Genomic DNA, 19823 nt, shown 5'->3' on the forward strand with positions numbered 1-19823 from the left:
TGCTCCAAGAAAATACATCAATAAACTCCCTCAGCAACTGAATCATGTCCTCTAACTCCTCATTATTTACAATTTGAGCTCCTTTTTATTCTCTTTAGTCCCTAGATTTAAGGTGCTCATCCCATTTCCACAGGGCATAACAGTGGGCTTACTTAATTCTGGTTTTCCCATTTGCTCCCACAAGGGTACAATTTCTTCCTCTTCACCAGAATCACATGTATCCATGGCAATTATGGGCCTTTCAAAGTTAGCATGAAGAATTTCGGAGTCAATTGAGTTATTATGTTTTGGTTAATCCATAGTCCTAAAGAAATTAAAATGAAATATATTAAAGAATGGAATTTAATATCAGGCTTTAATCAAAAGAATGTACTGGACATAGAATTTAAAAAATGCACTATTAATTTATTAATGTTTCATCATAAGGAAGGGTCCATTTACAGAATCTCACTTGTCACCATAGACAAAGTGATAAAGTGTTGGCAACTAAATATACATTACTCGAAGAAAAACATAGGGATATCCTTAGCTTCCCAGTTGTCCAATTCTTGGCCTTCTGAAATTGGCACAATCAGCATCTTCGATACGAGACTTGGTTGTAGGGCATTGATAAATACATCTGACGGAGATCCTTCACCCTCTTCTTTTGCTTTTTTGATAATTAGCCTGGTGAAAACGTCTTCAATTTGAGGGATGCTCCTCTTCTTTTCAGGTGAAACCTCAAATCTCTGATCTAGGAGCATATTTCTCATCCAGAACCTCATGTCCACCAAAGCATCCTCTCAATACCCTAACCTTGAGTGCCTGTTCCTCTGGGTTGCCATTACAAGCTCAACGATCCCATGCAGCATGGCTCCTAATTCCTTTCCTTCCTCGTAACCATTCTTGTGCATTACCTTTGTAACTATAGCCATAGCTCTACCATCATTCAAGGGGGTACATTGCAGCTCCAAGGCTTGGAAAGAGCTCTCCAGGGCCTGCTCATTCGCCTCTACATAAGGAACAGATTGGGGCTTTGTGACTAGCATGGCCTCTTCTCCCCTTACAGTAATTATCTTCGCATCCATGATATATTTAATCCTCTAGTGGAGGGTAGAAGGAACAGCATTGGCTGCATGGATCCACAGCCTCCCTAGCAGTATAGTATAAGCTGGCTCGATGTTCATCACCTGGAAGGTGACATCGAAGGTACAGGCTTTGATTTGGAGCAGGAGGTCAATATCTCCTAGTACATCTCTTTTCGTGTCGTCAAAAGCTTGAACTGTCATACTGCTTTTCCGTATTAGAGATGGCTCCACTAGGAGCTTGGCCAAAGTTGCACTTGGTAGCACATTCAGTGCAGACCCATTATCAATCAGAACTTTTGCTATAATACATCCTCTGCATTTAACTATCACATGTAGAGCCTTAGTGTGCGTTAAGCCAATAGGGTCTATCTCATCATCTAAAAAGTTGATGGAATTTGATGCTCAGATTTGCCTAATGATCTTCTTATATTGACCCAACATGATGTCGGGAGTCACAAAGGCCTGATTTAAAACCCTTTGTAGCACTTGGCAATGCACCTCTGAACTCAAAATAAGCGACAATAATGAGATTTTAGCGGGTGTCTTCTTCAACTGCTCTATCACATTATACTCACTTTGTTTCATTTTCTATAGTAGAAATTCATCCGCTTCCTTCTTTTCACTGGCCTCCCCCTTCTCAACCTCTGTGGCCCCTTCTTCAACATTTTCTGGCAACTCTCCTACCTTTGCTTTTCCATTCTTCCTTTCAATTTCCTCTGGGCCATAGCATCTTCCGCTCCTGGTAATATATTCTATCTTTTCCTTGAGCACAGGAGGGCTAAGAGTAGGCTTCTCATATTGTGGGATTGAATTTGGCTCAGGCAAGGTTATGCTGTTTGGGAGAAGAGAGGGTCCAGTAAAAGAGAGCTTGAAATGGGAGGGGGATAATAAAGTGATTGGTTGAGTGTAAGTGTGGTTGAGAGTGGGAGTGGATGAACTACTTGAAGCATCTTGGGTGAAAACTTGAAAATTATAATTCCAAGGTACTACATGGGTATTAGTGACTGGGAGTTATTGGGCGTCCTGATGACGACTCTAGGAGGTATAAATGAGGTTGGCACTAAAGGAAAAGAAAATGTGATTCTGGGGCTTTGAATTCTTCGTTCCTCTCCATTTGTATTTACTTCTTTTTCTCCTTTTACTTTCGATCTCTTATGGCACCTTAAAATTTTAAACCTCATCAATTTGTCCACCTCGTCTTTAAACTCTTCACAATCAACTAATGCATGGTCTGGGGCACCCCCATGGTAAGGACACCCCAATCTCATTTCCCCAGACTTCACTACCTTGGGGTCTAAATACCCCTCTTTCATAACAAGTTCAAAAATTTCCTCGTAAAATGGCTGCAAGTATTCAATCCCAAGTTCCGAACCATTGTCCATGACCTCTATCATATCCCCTTCTAGTATCATGGTTAGGCAATGGATTTGTCACCATATTTGCAACTGTATTTCCTCCCTCTATTTTCAGCCAACCGTTCCTAATGAGGGATTGTACCTTACCCCTTAAGGCCCTACAATTACCCATTGCATGACTGACCACACCATCGTGGTACTTACATCTGGCATTAGGATTATATCATCTAGGGTAAGGTGGTTGCAGAGGGTCTAACGGTATGGGTACAATTTGGTTAATGCTCAGCAAGTACCGATAAATCTCACTCAGGGGCATAGGTAGAGGTGGATCTAGATTTTTAGCTAGTCTGGGATTAGCTTGAGGAGCTGGTGGTCGGGTGTATGGAGTGGGCTGGATCGGAGGTCTTGGATGATAGGTTGTCTATCGTGGAAATTGCAAGGGTAAGGATAGCTTAGGAATTGTGGTGGGACATTTGCCACCATTAGATTCTAGGTAGGAATCTAATGGCAGAAATTATTTTGGAGAGGGCGAGATGGATAAAGTTGTCTAGATATGGCATGGACGTCCCCTTTTCTTTTCTTAGTAAGATTTGGAGTTCTTTTCCCAGAATTTTCCCCTACAGTCTCCTCAAGCCTTCCCAGCCTCAGGTTAGCCTCAATCCTTTCTCCCGTCTATATGATTTCAGCAAAATTGTTAAATGTATTCCCAATCATCAAATTGAAATATGGAGCTTTTAGAGTTTCAATAAATAATGAACAGAGCTCATTGTCTGTCACTAGCGGATGCACTTCCGTGGCCTTTTCCCTCTATCTTTGTGCATATTCTTTAAAACTCACTCCCTCTTTTTGGATCAAATTTTGAAGATCCCTCCTAGTAGGAGCCACGTCACAATTAAACTTGTATTGCTTTGTGAAAGCATCTACTAAATCTTTCAAGGTGTGCAATCTACTTTGGTCCAATTGAATATACCAGCACAGAGCTGGGCTAGAAAGACTCTTATGAAAGAAGTGGATTAGTAACTTGTCATCCTCCGATAAAGCTGACATCTTTGCCATGTAAGTGTCCAAGTGTATATAAGGATCAGAAGTGCTACTATATTTCTTGAATTCAGGAATTTTAAACTTTGAGGGCACCACCACATCTGGGACTAGTCTGAGAGCTGACACATCCAATGAGCCATGCATATTTAATCCCTCAATAGCCTGTCAACATTCTCCAGGGCTGTCAGCTTTTCATTTTCTATTTTCTCCTTTTCCTTGCCCATTCCATTTACTATTCCTACTGATGTGTTAGGGGCCGGTGGGTATTGTTTAGCATAAGGGAAGGTCTGATTATAAGGCTGTTGAACTGGATAGATTGGTTCATTTACTTGGGAGGTAGAGGCATGAGGGTTAGTAGCTACTACAGGTTCAACATTTGGGTGTTGGAAAACAAAGGAAGATGAAGCTTGGTCTTGGTAGAGCTGGGGGTTAGGATCCCTAGTCATTATCAACGGGGCAGTTATTATTAAGCTTGGTGGGGTTGTGGCTTCTTTTTCACTGGCCAGCTCCCTCATCATTTGCATTAATTTAGAAACTTATTCCTTTAGGTCAGCAACTTGTTGTTGAAGGCTTAGGACTTGTTCCTGCTCTTACATGATCTTTTTTGTTCGAGAACGCGTTAAGTAAACTTTTATTGGCACAGCGACTTGCTTGATTGGGTGTGATTTGTCGTGAGCAATATTGATTTTCTGTGAAGAGAGGCATGTAGGCATTAGTTTGATTTATTTAAGATTCTTTTATTATAATTTTTTCTTATTGATTAAAAAGGATACGGAGGCAAATGATTGCCCAAACAATGCTTGTCAAGGGTAAACCAAGTCAATTTTGTGGCGGCATCGTTCAATAGTCCAACTGTGAATAACAGGATCATGTACATATCCATGATACTAGTTCATGAGGCATACATGACTTTTCGCATAGCCCTAATGAGGATATATCCTACGGGGGTTATGTTATTCATTCATGATTTCTTCAAAGGCGTGAAACATAATTTGATTAATTTATTGACTTAAAATCTCAATCATTCATTTACACGACCAAAGACATTATAGAATTCAGCTATTGCCTAGGCTCTATGAGACTCTTTAAGATGCAATGGCATTTCTTGAGGTATTTATATAACCTCTCTTCTTGTCTCGTAGGATCAAATATTCAGAGGGCATATTTTGACTCTATTAATAGCTCCTACTTTCCTTGTGCCACCATCCTCTCTAATCTGTCAACATTTTCTTTTAGTTCACGATAAAGAATGGTCTGATGCTCTTTTTCCTTCCTTTCCCTGGCACATTCTTTTAGAATGTCATTGATCAACTGCGCTTGTCCCTTAAGTTCAATCTTCTTTGTTTTGCTCTGTTGCTTATATTTGGCCACCAGTATCTTCTGTCGACTTAATTCTTCTTGTAACTTGTTGTTTTGTACCCTGGCCTCTCTTATTTTGTCCTCGAGTATGGCTTTCTCCCTTTCCCACTGACTTTATGTTCCCTATACTCTACCTCAGTTGCTGCCATTTCTTCTCTGACCCTCTTTCCTTCCCTTTTCAAAGCATGCCGATTATTTTGGGCTAACAGATCTTCCAACTGCTTTGCTCACTCCTTCAGCTATTGATTCTTTGAGACCAAACTTTGGAAATGGATATCCAACCTAGCACGAGCTTCTTCCAAATAATCCTCTATATTATCTTTATGAGGTGATTTATTTTCTGGGCCCATCAGATTAGGAACTTCATACCCTTCGTCTCTCCTACTCCTCCACATAGGATATCCTTTGGTTGTGCTACGTCCTTTAAACGACCATTTCATTAGGATTATCTTCTCCCAAGACTTGCGTAGGGCCTTTAGTTCATCCGCTTTACCAGCCTCATAATAGAAATGAACTTGGGAAAACTCTCTGATGCATGTGATAGACTGAGTCGAGTCAAATTGCCTCATTACCAAAGCCGAGAGATAACTTGTACATCTAGTTAACCCGACCAGAGGTATAAATTGATAATCCTCTGTATTGAACAAGAAAGGTTGACCAGAAGTCCACAGCTTCCTCCAATAATAGTTGTGACTGTTGAAACTTAGAATCAACTCTTGCCATTGTTGTTCATTTTTCTCACTTATTCTTATCTTCAACATCTTTTCAATGATAGACTGATCAGAATACCATGTCAACCCCATGGTCTCCCATGGGCAGACATGGCTCAGAGTCAAAGATACAACAGTTGAACGCAGCACTTCATGGCTCTTTTACCCTTTTGTCGATAATATGTCAAGGTCAAAAAGGTTTCGGCTATGATGGCAGGGATTGGATTGATATTCTACTTCTCCAGTGCCTAAAATAGCTCCACCACATTCTGGGTCACAATCTCCAGAGGCCCAGGCAACAAGATCAACCCGTAAATACTGAGAGCTAGAATTGGTAGAGCCTTTTCCAACATTCCATTCTGAATATGTTGAACCAGGTTCTTCTTGATATAGGTCCAAGGCCATCCGTGAGAATTGCCTTTGATGGCTTTTTTAGCCCTAGCTTCCTCTGTTGGGACTCCTAGCATATTAGCAAACTACTTCCAAGTCTGCCTATAGTCGAGGTGAAGATAAATATGATTTTGAGCCACATAAGGGATCTCCAATAATGCTTGATACTCCTCTATTATTGGTGTTGTATCAATATCATTAAAGGAGAAGACCCTATAACTGGAGTTTCAAGTGGATAATATAGCTTTCAAAGCAGGAACTTGTACTTTAACCCGCATCGAGGTGGCAATTTTTCAATATTTCTCCTCAAACTTAGCTTCGGCATGCAAAGGTAGTGGTTTCCAACTGTTAAGCAGACTGTTAAGACCGACTAATCTGACTTCGATCTTATCAGGACTGAATGGAGGTAATGGGTGAGCCTCTACTTCTATGTCCACTTCTCTTACGTATAAGGACTCTAAATTTTGGATTAATCAAGACCATTATTGTGCGTTTTGTTCTTGTTTTGAAATCTCGTCAGCTGACTGACTTGAAGATGCCATCTAAACTTTTCTTATTTACCCTTTGCAAACGCACATTTATGGTACCTGTACTAAAGGAAAAACTTATCAGAGCATAAAAATGTAAATACAAAATTTTGATTAATTTTGAATTATACTGTCAAAGGAAATAATGTTTATACACCTATCGAAGTAAGAAGGTGTTTAGACTACTTTAATGATATAATTCAAAATTACATTTTTCTCCTAAAGAAAGCAAAGAAGTGCTTAAGTATAAATAGGAAAAAGAAGTACGTCCCTTTTATCCTAAAATGGGATAATCCTATCATCGGGTGAGAGCTAGATAATGGGATGGTTCTATCCTTAAGGATGGCTTACTAGAGCTCTTAACTAGCGTGACAGTTTTAGCTCAAGGGATCTAGCTTTCTAAAGTTTAAAGGTACTCCAATTGTCCCTACTGTGGACAATAGAGCCCCATTCCATTATCATGATACTAACAAGAAAACCATAGGTATCACAATATATGAAGTGGGTTCCAATCTGAGCAGAAGTCCTCAAGAATACTAACAGGGTAGAACCCTCGGATACCGCTACACGACTCCCTCCTAGTTCCTAGAGGGTAAGAAAGCCGAGGTATAGGGCTGAAGTGTGTGGGGACATTGTGTAAGTGTTAAGTGTGTGAAGGGACATATCTTCCTCTTCCTTATTTAGGGGAATTTAAATGATGCTTGCTGCAACACACAAAACAAGTCAAACAATCAATAACAAAAGTCAAAAAGAATAGTAATAATTTAAATATTAAGGCCCTTAATTTTGTAAGTTAAACCACAAAATTATCGATTTTAATTTATAAGAGCACAAGATTAAATATGTAAGTGGAGTCGCCAAGCTGTCGCAAGGGTTTTGCGATCGCCGAACGATTCTCACTGAAGTGGGAAAGTGAGGAGTCGCCACTTTAATTTTGAAAGAAATGAAAGAAAACCATTCTTATTTTTGAAAAGGTTTGACTACTTCTAAGATAGAGATTCTAGGTTTGGTGTCTATACACGTGTGGGGAAGGTGTTAGGCAACCTACATTGTCCCTCAATGAGGGCAAGTAGATTTAAGAGTGTGCTCTTTATAACTTAAGACCGATAATATTGTTAGAGTTTAAATGACTATGTTGGTTCCTGTATTCATTATAGGATTGCTTGATATTTCACTATTTGGGATTGTCCCAAGAACATAAGTAAATGAGACAATCCTAAAGTGAATTCATTAGGATTATTTGATTTATTAAATAAATATATGATATTCTATTATATTCCTCCCTCTACAGAATTAAGACTTTAACCATGAAGAGGTATTATTTGGTCCCTAGAGATTCACATTGAGTGAGGAGGACTCTTAGCTCATACATTATTCGTCTCATCATTGATGTCTAAACAATCGAGGGTGTGATGAGTGTAAAGAAATTGGATTGATGAGGGTAAAGACTTTCATTCCTTTCAATTAGGACTCTAATTTAAAAGGGATGTGTTATTTATGACCTAAAGAGTTTTTTTCATTAATGAGGACTCTCTATTAATGAAGAAAGGTCCCATCATCGGCATAATTATTCATAAGGCATTATCGGTATTAATCCACTTCCAAATTATTTCTGTGTTTATAAAATAGTTAGTTAGTTTCAGATATTCTTTATGGGAGGACTCTCCCTCATATTTAGAAAGATCACAAATGCAAGAGCTCCAAGAAGGACTCTCCATTGGACCCAAATAAAATTTATAAAGCATGAGGCTCACGTAAGAAACTTTTGTGAACTCATAATGTTGAATTGCAAAGTTCTTAAAAATCATTAGAAAAGTTTTTGAGGAAGGACTCTCCCTCTTTTAAGAAATTTTGTAGAGAACAGATACTAAATATTGTAAATATGAACTTTAGGAGAGAACTCTCTCCTGAACTCTCGTTATTTTAAATACTGCAGGGGGATAAATGACAGGGATATTCATAAAAAGTGCAAAGAATTAGATGGTTTTACTTTCTAATTTTTATGTGACTATGCAAATGGCAAATTGTGCATGTTATTTTTCGATCTCTCTCCCATTATCTGAACTCCTTTCTTGCTCTTTTTATTTCTGATCTCTTACTAGTCATCCGGACTCTCCATGTCCATCCTAACTCGTCAAAGCCCTTGTACTCACCATTTCCACTCTCTAATCAGATTTGAATTCTTTATTCCAAGACCCTCTTGTTATTTCCGATCCCTCTAAACAAATCAAACTCCTCATATCAATATCACCTTTCACTCACTATTTTCGACCTTTTTAAAATCGATCTAAACCCTCCATGTCAACTTTTTTTTTATTATTTTCGACCTTTTGTACTTCCTAACTGAGCTCTCCTCTTTCCCTCCGAACTCTAAATATCATTTATTATTACCCGAACTTTATTTCTACACTACTAAAAAGAAACATGTGCCTTTCAAGATAATGAGATGATGTAAATGCTATTATAACTGAAAACAGTAATATTTGTGAGGTATGCCAGTCTAACCTTAAACTATTCTAAAAGTTTGACATGTTTAGACATTCTAAAAGTCCGGATTCTAGCTTACGCCACTAACACGGCCTGATTATACCCAATAAGAAAAAGTACAACTTTAAAGTGTTTACCTGTGAAAACTCTAAAAGTGATGAGAAAGCAGATGTTTATATCTTGTGTCACAATGGGACCGCTGGGGTTGGGCTAACCAGAGCTCCTTTTGAAGTGACGAAAGCAATGGGCAAGGGATCCTGATGATTGAAACCTTGAAAATGGACAACTGAGCCACTGGATGAATCTATAAAAAATGGTGACTAGGGTGCATTAGGATTTATAAAGTCAAGATTCTTTAGAAAACACGTTTCTAAAGCCTCTCTTTAGCGACTCTATACTCAGGTGAAAAACAAATGAGCTTATGATTGGAGCTTAAAAGACTTAAGGTTCAAGATCGGAAGAAATCTCCAATATGTAAATCCTGATCGGAAGAACTCCAGACTTCAGCTCCAAAAAGACCCCTTCTACAGTGAAGATTTATGGTATTTATAGGGAACAGGGGTCTTCCAATGAACGGCTAAGATCTTTGATGGGAAGATTGAAGGATGTGGCTTTCAAAGAATAAGATCTGAGGGTCAAGAATTAAAGAGGCCAAGAATAGAGGGCCAATATTTAACTCAGGACTCTTTTGTCCTTTTCTCTTTAATCCAATGGCTGGGGATTCTGCCTTAAAGAACAGGTCAAAGGGCTGAGAATGAAAAGTGCTTAATCTGTTTGTTTCTTTTAATCGAACTGCCTAAAATCAATCCTTACAAATGAGATCAAAGATGCAAATTGGGGCGTACTAGAATGCTTTAACTGCCTCAAATCCAACGGTTCAGATTCATCCTTACAATAAGGGTGAATGGTGGAGATTGGACTGTACCCCAAATGCTTTAACAAACTTAGATTCGACGATGAGAGAGCTAATCTCACGAATCGAGGGTCATGGTTTGAATTAACTTCTGGACATCTGATTTCCCCAATCTTCTGATCTTTATTAGCCATTTTCTCATTCTACCCGATCTCTTAATCTCGTTCCCCCATTCCATCTCTTAATACCTTTCTGATCTCTTTTCTATATGTTCCCGGTATCTGGTCTAAGTCGATGCACATTAAATATCAGGAAAGCATTAAATTCCCCATTAACCAATGATCCCCTTTAAGTCCTGTGAGCATTAAATGCCTAGGCCTATATATACTAGGGGGTGGTAGGCTGCCATTCTCACATTTCCACCTTCCTTCTCTGGTCAATTTTTGATGTGTTCTTCCTCTATGCCTTACATCTCCGGCGCCAATTTTCATCATGACAACTGTTTTGATCTTTTTTCGATAACTTCTTTTACCTATCACCTGAAAATGGGTGACACCGATGATCAAAGAATTACGAGAACGTCATCTAATAATGGCGAGAGAACCAGACTATACAGCCGACCTGGGGCCAAAATAACCACCATTCCGATTTCTAATCGGCCTACCAGTCCGAGCCAAAGACCGATCTCAGGTAAGGGGACTGCTAATTTCAATCTTGATATCGATGACCACCTCTTGAAGTTCATTTGGCTCCTAACCATCTCAAGGGTCCCGATTAAAGCTCGATTCTGGTCGATGACACCGATGATGACAACGAGCTTTCAGTAGTCTTTAGCAAAGTTGACAAAAGCTACCTTTCAGATCTTCATGTATCTCTTGAATGGCAACTTGAGATCTATAAGTGTTCGAACTGTGGAGATGTTTGAACTGTGGAAGCAAGATGGGTAGAATGTATAGTAGAATGTAGGTACATCTGTAATTAATGATCGGGTTGGGGAGGATCGCCCAATAATGCAATCTTATCTTTTGGAAATGAAATGGACTTTATTTAAGCTCGATTCTATTTTATTTTATTTATTTATTCTTTTTTTATTTATTTATTATGTTCTTTATTATTTGCATTGTTGTGATCGTCCTTCTGATTTCTCTCTCTAATACCCTTTTTATCCGATCTCTTTCGTCTGGACCCCTTTCCTATTCGATTTATAGTCATGACTCTTTCAATCAATCTCTTTCCGTTTGGACCCATCTCCATCGATTTTCTCTTGGTACACATCAAAAATTGGGATATAATTAAATTTTCTGCTGACCGATGTGCCGCCTATGGTCTCGCGAGCATTTAATGCTCGGACCTTTATAAATAGGGGAGGGGCTCAATCATTTTTCACTTTTGCCTTCTACATTATCCTCAAGCCTTTTGACGATTCTCTCAATTTCTCAGCTTTTTCGGAGCCGATTTGTGCCTCAGGTAACAATTTTGATTTTTTTCCTGTCATTTTTACCTTCACTGCCTGAGAATGAACAACACCGACAGTCAGAGAGTTGTAAGCCCACCTTCCATTCACATTTCTTAGTCCTCCGATGATGGTGATGAGGCTAGACTAAGTGGGCAATCTAAAACTGTTAGAGCTACCATTCCGACCATTAATTAGGCCGCCGGGTCGAGCCAACAGCAGGCTTTAGTCGTGAGGAGGGAGCCTCTATTCGTGAATGAGCTCCCTTCAATCCTTGGGATGTCCTAACTTGAACTCATAAGCTCAGAGTTCAATCTTCCAACTGACTCCTTCGAGCTCATTCGGTGTCACAGGAATCTTAAAGCCGATCACTTCTTCGATGAGGTGGATCTAATTATAGTGTACGAAGAACAATTGAAGGCCAGGCCGTGATTTCCTTTAAAGCAAATTTATAAGGATGCCCTGAGGTACCACTGAGTTTGCATCGCCCAAGTGCATCCGAACTCTTAGCGAACTCCGGTGGCCTTCAGAGGATTATGCTGAGCTAAAGGACTCGAGCCCAAGCGAAGGTCTTTGTCGAGCTATATAGACTTGCTTGGCGAAAAGATGACAAATTTTGGTTCTTCTAAGCAAAGCTGGACTGTGGACTCTTCATCGATCTCTCTTCCTCGCTAAAAAATTGGAAAGACCGATTCTTTGTTCTCTAAAGTAAAGATCCCTGTGGCTTCAAGGGGATCCCACGAAGTTGGAATTATTTGGCAAAAAGGCCCATGAAGAAGATAACCCTGAATGACATCGAGAGCGTCATAGTAAAGGAGCTTAAAAGCCAAGCGATCTCTTGTAAGTATTCATGCTTGGATGTGATCGTGGCCGAACTGAAGTGGTGGATGATGAATGTGATTGCCCATGAGAACATCCAGCTACAACTCTCTGATTTTAGCCCCGGGATGGGTAAACTCAATTCTTTGTTTTTTAGCCCTAGCGATCTCACTAACTTGCTTTTCCGTGCAGAGATGGCGAGAGGCGATGCTGAAAAAGAGACTCAAAAGAGAAAGAAGGAGCTCGCCAGGAAGGTATTTGAAATGAAAGAAGCTGCTACCACTGCTGAGGCTCAGACACGGGTTTAGGTGGAAGTGCTGATCTCGCCAGAATGAACTGATGTGCAGCCGACTTCGAAAGTGCAGGTCCTTGCTACGGAGCCTTCCCCTCAACCCACCGAACCTCCTTCCCAACCTCCGGTCTCTTCAGCTACAGAGATTGGATCCTCAGGGCAAGCAGCGATTACTCTCCCGAGGTACTCAAGTCCTGCTTCAATCACTAAAAAGGAACCACTCGATACGAGGGAACATCGACTTAGCCAAAGTCTTAGGCGCTTCAATCTGCTTCCCTGAAGATCGAACTCGGATGGGTCTGAAAAGCATGGAGGATCTCCTCACTCAAACGATGAGCTTGGGTTTATAGGCGGTTGTGAACCAACAGATGCTCAAAGAAAAGGCACATCTCTTAATGAGGGAGATTACCAAGGCGGTCCAAGATGCGGCGACTATGAAGTGCCAACTCTCTGCTGCGAATGAATGGATCATCAAACTAAAGGGACAAGTGAGGTCTCACGAAGAGAGGATAGATCAGCTGGAGAAGGAACTTGAGGAGGCCCGGGCCTGTAGAGCTTCTAACCTGGCTACGTTCTCTGAAGAGATAAAAGCAAAGGAGGATGATGCTCTGGTGAATGAAGCTGGTACTTACGTGAACGCCTATAGTGATCTCCTAGCCGAGCTGATCAAGCGCTACCTCGAGGAAGACTTCACCTGGCTCGAAAAGCTCCCCTCGAGTGTTGAGGCTGAAAGTGAGGGCAAACAAAAGAGACAGGAGGGAGTAAATACTGAAATTGTAATTGTAGATCGGGTTGGGGAATACTCCGCCTAAGTAGTTTGCGCTTAGCCGGTCCCAAGCCCGGATAAAGGAGGAGGGTTGCGGTAGGTGACAACTAGCGTAAAAATTTCATCACACCCTATGATATGGATTCAAATGATATAAACGTTGGGGCGTCCTCTACTAACGACGCGCTACATCGGAGCCCAGGTGTAGTGAGAAATATGCAAGGGTGTAGGGCATTCACTGAAAGCGACGCGCCATGCCGGCGCCCGGGTGTGGTGTTAAGTGAGCAAGGGTTCCCACATCATGGACGGGCGTGGGTAAAGAAGTTAGTCCATAGGACAGATAGTAGAATAAATAGTGGAATATAACACAAGATAGACATAGAAAACAATAGAAGATATCATAGAAGGAGACCAATTAGGAAGGAGCAGGATAGGGGAGGATCAGGGTTGGTACTTAGAATGTTGGATCACTTACAGAAAAATTAATGGAGCTTGTGGATACCTTGGAAAGGAGAAGGGTGAATATTGCTTGCATTCAGGAGACTAAATGGGTAGGAGAGAAAAGTAAGGAAGTGGGTAATTCAGGGTACAAACTGTGGTTTACCGAAAAGGAGAGAAACAAGAACGGAGTGGGCATAATCATGAACAGGACATTGAAAGACGCAGTAATAGCTGTGAAAAGAGTAGGAGATAGAATTATACTAGTAAAGCTAATACTAGAAGGAGAAACAATAAATATAGTTAGTGCTTATGCCCCACAAATAAGACTAGACAGTGAGAGTAAATAAAGGTTTTGGGAAGATATGGATGATTTAATGCAAAGCATACCGAATGAAGAGAATGTTTTCATTGGTGGAGATTTGAATGGGCATGTAGGAAGTGATAAACAAGGTTATGAGAATGTTCATGGAGGTTTTGGCTTTGGCAGTCGAAATGAGGAGGGAAAAAGCATCCTGGATTTTGCTATGGCATATGACCTAATACTAGCAAATACCTACTTTATAAAAAAAGAGTCGCATTTAGTGACTTTCAAAAGTGGGCAACATAGAAGCCAAATCGACTTCCTCTTAAATAGGAAGACAAATAGAGCTCTATGCAAGGATTGCAAGGTCATTCCAGGAGAGGCTTTAACAAGTCAATATCGGTTGATGGTCTTGGATGTCAAGTTTAGGAACAATTCAAGTAAGGTCAGAAGAAATAGTGTAGCTCGAACAAAGTGGTGGGAGTTCAAAGGAGTAAAGCAAGTGAAGTTCAAAAATGAGCTTCTCGAGTCCGAAGTATGGAAGCTGGATATGGAGGCCAATGATATGTGGATACAGATGGCATCAAAGATTAGAGAAGTAGCTAGAAAAGTACTTGGAGAGTCTAAAGGACATGGACCACCTTCAAAAGAGAGATGGTGGCGGAATGAGGAAGTACAAAAGGCAGTAAAGAGAATAAGGGAATGGTATAAGAAATTACCTAAATGTGATAATAATGAGGCATATGAACAGTACAAGATAGCAAAGAAAGAGGCAAAAAAGGCAGTTAGTCAAGCAAGAGCACAGGCCTTTGAAAAGTTATATGAGAAACTTGGAACTAAAGAAGGGGAGAAAGATATTTATAGATTAGCAAGGAGAAGAGAAAGGAAATGTCAAGATCTCAATCAAGTTAGGTGCATTAAGGATAAAGAAGGAAAAGTGTTGGTGAAAGATGAGGACATTAAAGAAAGATGGAGAAATTATTTTAATGATCTCTTTAATAATAGTCAAAATAGTAATAGCATGAATATAGATTATAGAACAGTAGAAAAGAATGTGAATTATACTAGAAGGATTAGATCTTTAGAAGTAAAGGAAGCACTTAAGAGAATGAAAGTGGGTAAAGCCTGTGGACCCGATGAAATACCAATTGAAGTGTGGAAGTATTTGGGAGATATGGGAGTGGCATGGTTAACTAAATTATTTAATAAGATTCTAAACTCAAAGAAAATGCCTGATGAATGGAGGAAGAGTATTTTAGTACCTATTTTTAAAAATAAAGGAGATATGCAGAATTGCTCAAACTATAGGGGAATTAAACTCATGAGCCATACTATAAAGCTGTGGGAGAGAGTTCTTGAGCATCGACTATGTCATGATACTTCTATTTCTCTCAATCAATTTGGTTTCATGCCCGGTCGTTCAACTATGGAAGCGATCTTTCTCATTAGAAGCTTGATGGAGAAATATAGAGATGTGAAGAAAGATCTACACATGGTTTTTATTGATTTGGAAAAGGCTTATGATAGTGTTCCAAGAGAGGTCTTATGGAATGTGTTAGAATAAAAGAGGGTATCTATTAGGTACATGCAAGTATTGAAAGATATGTATGAAGGAGCAACTACTATTGTGCGTACAGTGGGAGGGGACATAAGAGATTTTCCGATTTCAATTGGATTACACCAAGGATCAGCCATAAGCCCTTACCTTTTTACATTAGTTTTAGATGAACTGACGAAACATATACAAGAGAGTATTCCTTGGTGCATGATGTTTGCGGATGATATTATTCTGATAGATGTGACACGAGAATGAGTCAATAGAAAGCTAGAACTTTGGAGAAGCACTCTAGAGTCAAAGGGTTTTAAGTTAAGTAGAACGATGACAGAATACATGCATTGCAAGTTCAGTGAAGGTCAAACTAGTGATAGGGAAGGAGTTAGTTTGAATGGAGTGATACTGCCCCAAAGTAAGCACTTTAAATATCTAGGCTCAGTCCTTCAAGTAGATGGGGGATGTGAGGAGGATGTTAGTCATAGGATTAAAGCCGGATGGTTGAAGTGGAGACGTGCCACGGGAGTTTTATGTGATCGTAAGATTCCCAATAAATTGAAAGGAAAATTTTACCATACAGCCATATGACCGGCTATGTTATATGGTAGTGAGTGTTGGGCACTGAAAGAGTCGTATGCATCTAAGATAAGAGTTTCAGAGATGAGAATGTTAAGGTAGATGAGTGGCCATACTAGACTAGATAAAGTCCGTAATGAGAGTAACAGAGAAAAGGTAGGAGTGGTGCCAATTGAAGATAAGTTGAGAGAAGGGAGATTGAGGTGGTTTGGTCATGTGAAGCGTAGACATACGGAGGCTCCAGTTAGACAAGTTGAGCACATTAGGTTAGAGGATAGAAATAAAAAAAGGGGTAGACCTAAATTGACTTGGAGGAGAGTAGTACAACATGACCTAGAAGCATTACACATTTCTGAGGATTTAACCCCAAAACGTTCAGAGTGGAGAAAGCGAATCCATATAGCCGACCCCAAATTTTTGAGATAAAGGCTTAGTTGAGTTGAGTTGAGTTGTATTCAGTTTCCTTTTTCATTTTTAAAAGAAAATTCAGACTTTTTTTTTATAATTGCAATGGCGCAAATAAGCAGAAAAACGCAAATGCTGGTCCCAACAGCAATTAAAAAATAAATAAATAAAATATTCAATTTAACTTCTATATTTATTAGAAAATTTTAATTTAGCTTATTTTCAACTTTTTGCTTGAATTAGTTTAGAAATTTCAATGTAACCTTAATTTAGCATAAAAATTAAATTTATGTATTAAATTTCTTATTTTTTAATTTAAATTAAAAATTATGAAGTTTAATTTCTTAATTTTAATATTAAAATTATTGATTTCTGGAATTAAACTAAAAAACTAAGAAGATTAATTTCTTGTTTTTCTTGATTTTTGGGTTAATGGGTTTAAATTGAAATTTCTAGGATAAATTAGAGAAAAAGATTCAAATGAGATAAATTGAACTTCTTAGATAGGTATAGGGCTGTAATTGTGTAACATCCAGAAAAAAAAAAATGAATGATGGGGTTTTGGCGTGTGACAGTGGGTTTCCACTGTCACAGCCAACCTTTTTAATAAAAATAAAAAAAAAATTACAAAAACGGGAGGTGGAACCCCCCCCCCTCCCCATTTTCTCTTCTCTCATCTCCTCCCCTCTCTTCTTCTTCTTTCTTTCTCCGGTGACCGGCCGGCGACCGGCCGGCGACCTCCCAAGCGGCTCCCCACCCGGCTGGTGAACCTCCGGCGACGGCAAGAGCCACCAGAAACGGCGGCAAGAGAGGGAGAAGAGAGAGAAAACGCGCGCACAGTGGGCAGTGGCTTTCCGGCGTGATTCTGGTTTCATCCGACGTCCGATCGAGGCGATTTAGGTGGCGTTGGAAAGCTTGTTCTGAGAGCTTTCTTTTAATACCAATTTTGCAACAAATGGAGGTCGGATGAGTGAGATATGGAGGAGAGAAGTTTCAGGTTTTTCAAGTTTTTTAATCAGATCTAGGACGATCTGACCGTTGAATCGATGATCCGAGACCACCTATGGACTGAGGAAGAGGAGAGGAGCATGGTGGTATGATCAGATTTGGCAAATGTCACCGGCGGCCGGCCAACGTGCGCGATGGTTCCGGCAATGGCTCCGGTGGGCTATGGAGATGATTCAACTTCCAGAGGCTTCCTCATAAATTTTTGGAATTTTTCAGACACAGATAAACTTCGGGTAAGACTATTTTTATTATTTCTCTGTCTGTGGAGCATAAATACAGTGTTTCTTAAACAGGAAAAATTGGAGAAAAAAATTCTAAGAAAAATATATGATGAAAGTAAAATTATTTGGAGATATTCTATGGTGTTAGTTGAATTTTTTAGTGATTGTAGAATATTTTTGAGAAATATAGGTGGATTTTAGTTAGATTTTTAGCATATGGGCATATAAGATTATTTGAAATTAAGATAATTAAATTTTATATAATTGGTTGAAGCTTGAGGATGGAGGTTTAAATATGTGAATATTGAATTGGGTTGAATTAAGAATATATTAGATGTTGGAAACTTATGGAATCGAGTAAAATTCTTGAATAAAATATTCATGGGTGATTAGAAAATTACAATTCATTTTGCAATAGTCTTATAATATTATTAGGGACCACGGGGCGAAATCTTAGAATTTTTAGAGCTTGTTTGAGTGGATTTTTGCAAAATGTCAATTATAGGGACTAAAACGTAATTTTTAAGATTTTGAGTATTATCTGAATTGGAGGGCCCAGGAGGGGCCATGTGATATTGATGAGATGTGATTGTGGAAAATTGAGAATCTAGAAGTGTTATTTGAGCCTTTTTGCAGGTTGGGTAGGTTCCAGGTATAGGAGAAACTCTATCGAATTTTCGGCATAAATTAGGCTATCTATTGCCTCTTTAGAGTTTTATTCTAACTTAGTACTAATAATTTATAATTTAATTATTAGGTGATCGAGGTCAGCTATTTTTCTGCATCCAGCAGCCACAATAGTCATCGGTGTACTGTGAGTAAAATATTAATTTTAATTGTAATTTCACTATTATTATATGTTCAAGCATGCCCATGCATCACTTATATGTATATATCTATGTAGTTAAACTCTAGGCACGTTTTATGTTGCATTCATAACTGTTAAAGTGCCTTGGATGTTGTTGTGGGAATTTAGAGCAGTGTGCATGCATTGGCGTGCGTGTGATGTGGTGTGGACTATAGATAGGACGGTAGACACGGCTTGAGATCTTCGCTGGGACCCGGTCCTTCGGGGTAGACACGGCTTGAGTTCTTCGCTGGGACCCCGATTTGGTTATTAAGTGGAAGTCCGAGCTGAGTTCTTCGCTGGCACAGTTGGAATTAAGAGAGCTGTATAGGGGATCAGCTCCCATATATTATGATTGCTATTATTGGGTGTGTGAGTGCTCCAAATTACCTTTTTGATGTTATGATGTGAAATTATTGCTGGTGTTGCATTTCACTCTACAGGGTGCATTAGTTTTAGATAGTTATAGAGATTATGGTTAAAAGTGATATTTTATTCTCTGAGTCGAACGCTCACTCCTATTCAATATTTTTTCCAAGCCACAGGAGGACTTATTTTACAGAGCAACCTATTTTCTTCCTCGCAGGTTTAACGTCGATTATTTAATTGTTTTACTATCTTTTCTAAATTTAAAATCTAGAACTCCGCATGTGTTAGTAATAGTGTGGGCCTTGTTAGAAATTGTGTTAATTTAAATTTTTGAGATTAATAAATGAAGATTTGTATGGCATTTAAATAGTTTGTAAATGAGGTAACAGGGTTGAGCTGGGCTCCCCTAATTTTAGTTTCTGAAAATTTCTGGGCTAAGTCGGCCTGAAATGAAATTATAATAGTTTGATTTAGATTATTTTATATGCATATTGGGCCTAAATTATGGGCCTGGTTATGGATTTGAGGAATAGTTAGGCTTACTACGGGCCTTGGGGGCTTTAGGCTGGCCCAGGTCCTAATGCCGGTCCGGCCCATAGGTTGGGTCGTGACAAAGTTGGTATCAGAGCTTAGGCTCTAGATTCATGCGAAAGAATATACTTGGGAGTGTAAAAGGAGTCTTGTTAGGATGTTACATGCGGAGTATAGGATTCTGTATTGTCTTTTCTGTAATTCTTTGTTTCTAGATTCTGCGTTATACCTCAGGAAATATAAAAGTGCCTCAATTAGTGTCTTGATTTTCGTGGAGTACATAGAAATGTGAAATAGAGTTAGTAGACATGTGAGGTCTATCATGAGAATACGTACTCCAAGAAATGCTATGTTTAATACATGTATGGGTTTAAATGGTGTGCCCATTTCGTGCAAGGCACGAGTACATAAAGGTGAGTCTTGAAAGTACAGTTGCCCTAGATAAGGATGAGG

General features: G+C 39.4%; 1 protein-coding gene across 1 annotated transcript; it reads right to left on the reverse strand.

Annotated features, from left to right (window-relative positions):
- Positions 1 to 1082: 1082 nt before the first annotated feature.
- Positions 1083 to 2479, reverse strand: LOC131180160 (uncharacterized). Its single transcript, XM_058147786.1, has 3 exons — positions 2244 to 2479; positions 1691 to 1899; positions 1083 to 1444 (listed from the first exon to the last, which is right to left on the reverse strand). The coding sequence occupies exons 1-3, from the start codon at positions 2477 to 2479 to the stop codon at positions 1083 to 1085; spliced, it is 807 nt and encodes a 268-aa protein (XP_058003769.1).
- Positions 2480 to 19823: the final 17344 nt, after the last annotated feature.

This window comes from Hevea brasiliensis, chromosome 5, assembly GCF_030052815.1.
Source record: "Hevea brasiliensis isolate MT/VB/25A 57/8 chromosome 5, ASM3005281v1, whole genome shotgun sequence".
Taxonomy (NCBI): Eukaryota; Viridiplantae; Streptophyta; class Magnoliopsida; order Malpighiales; family Euphorbiaceae; genus Hevea; species Hevea brasiliensis.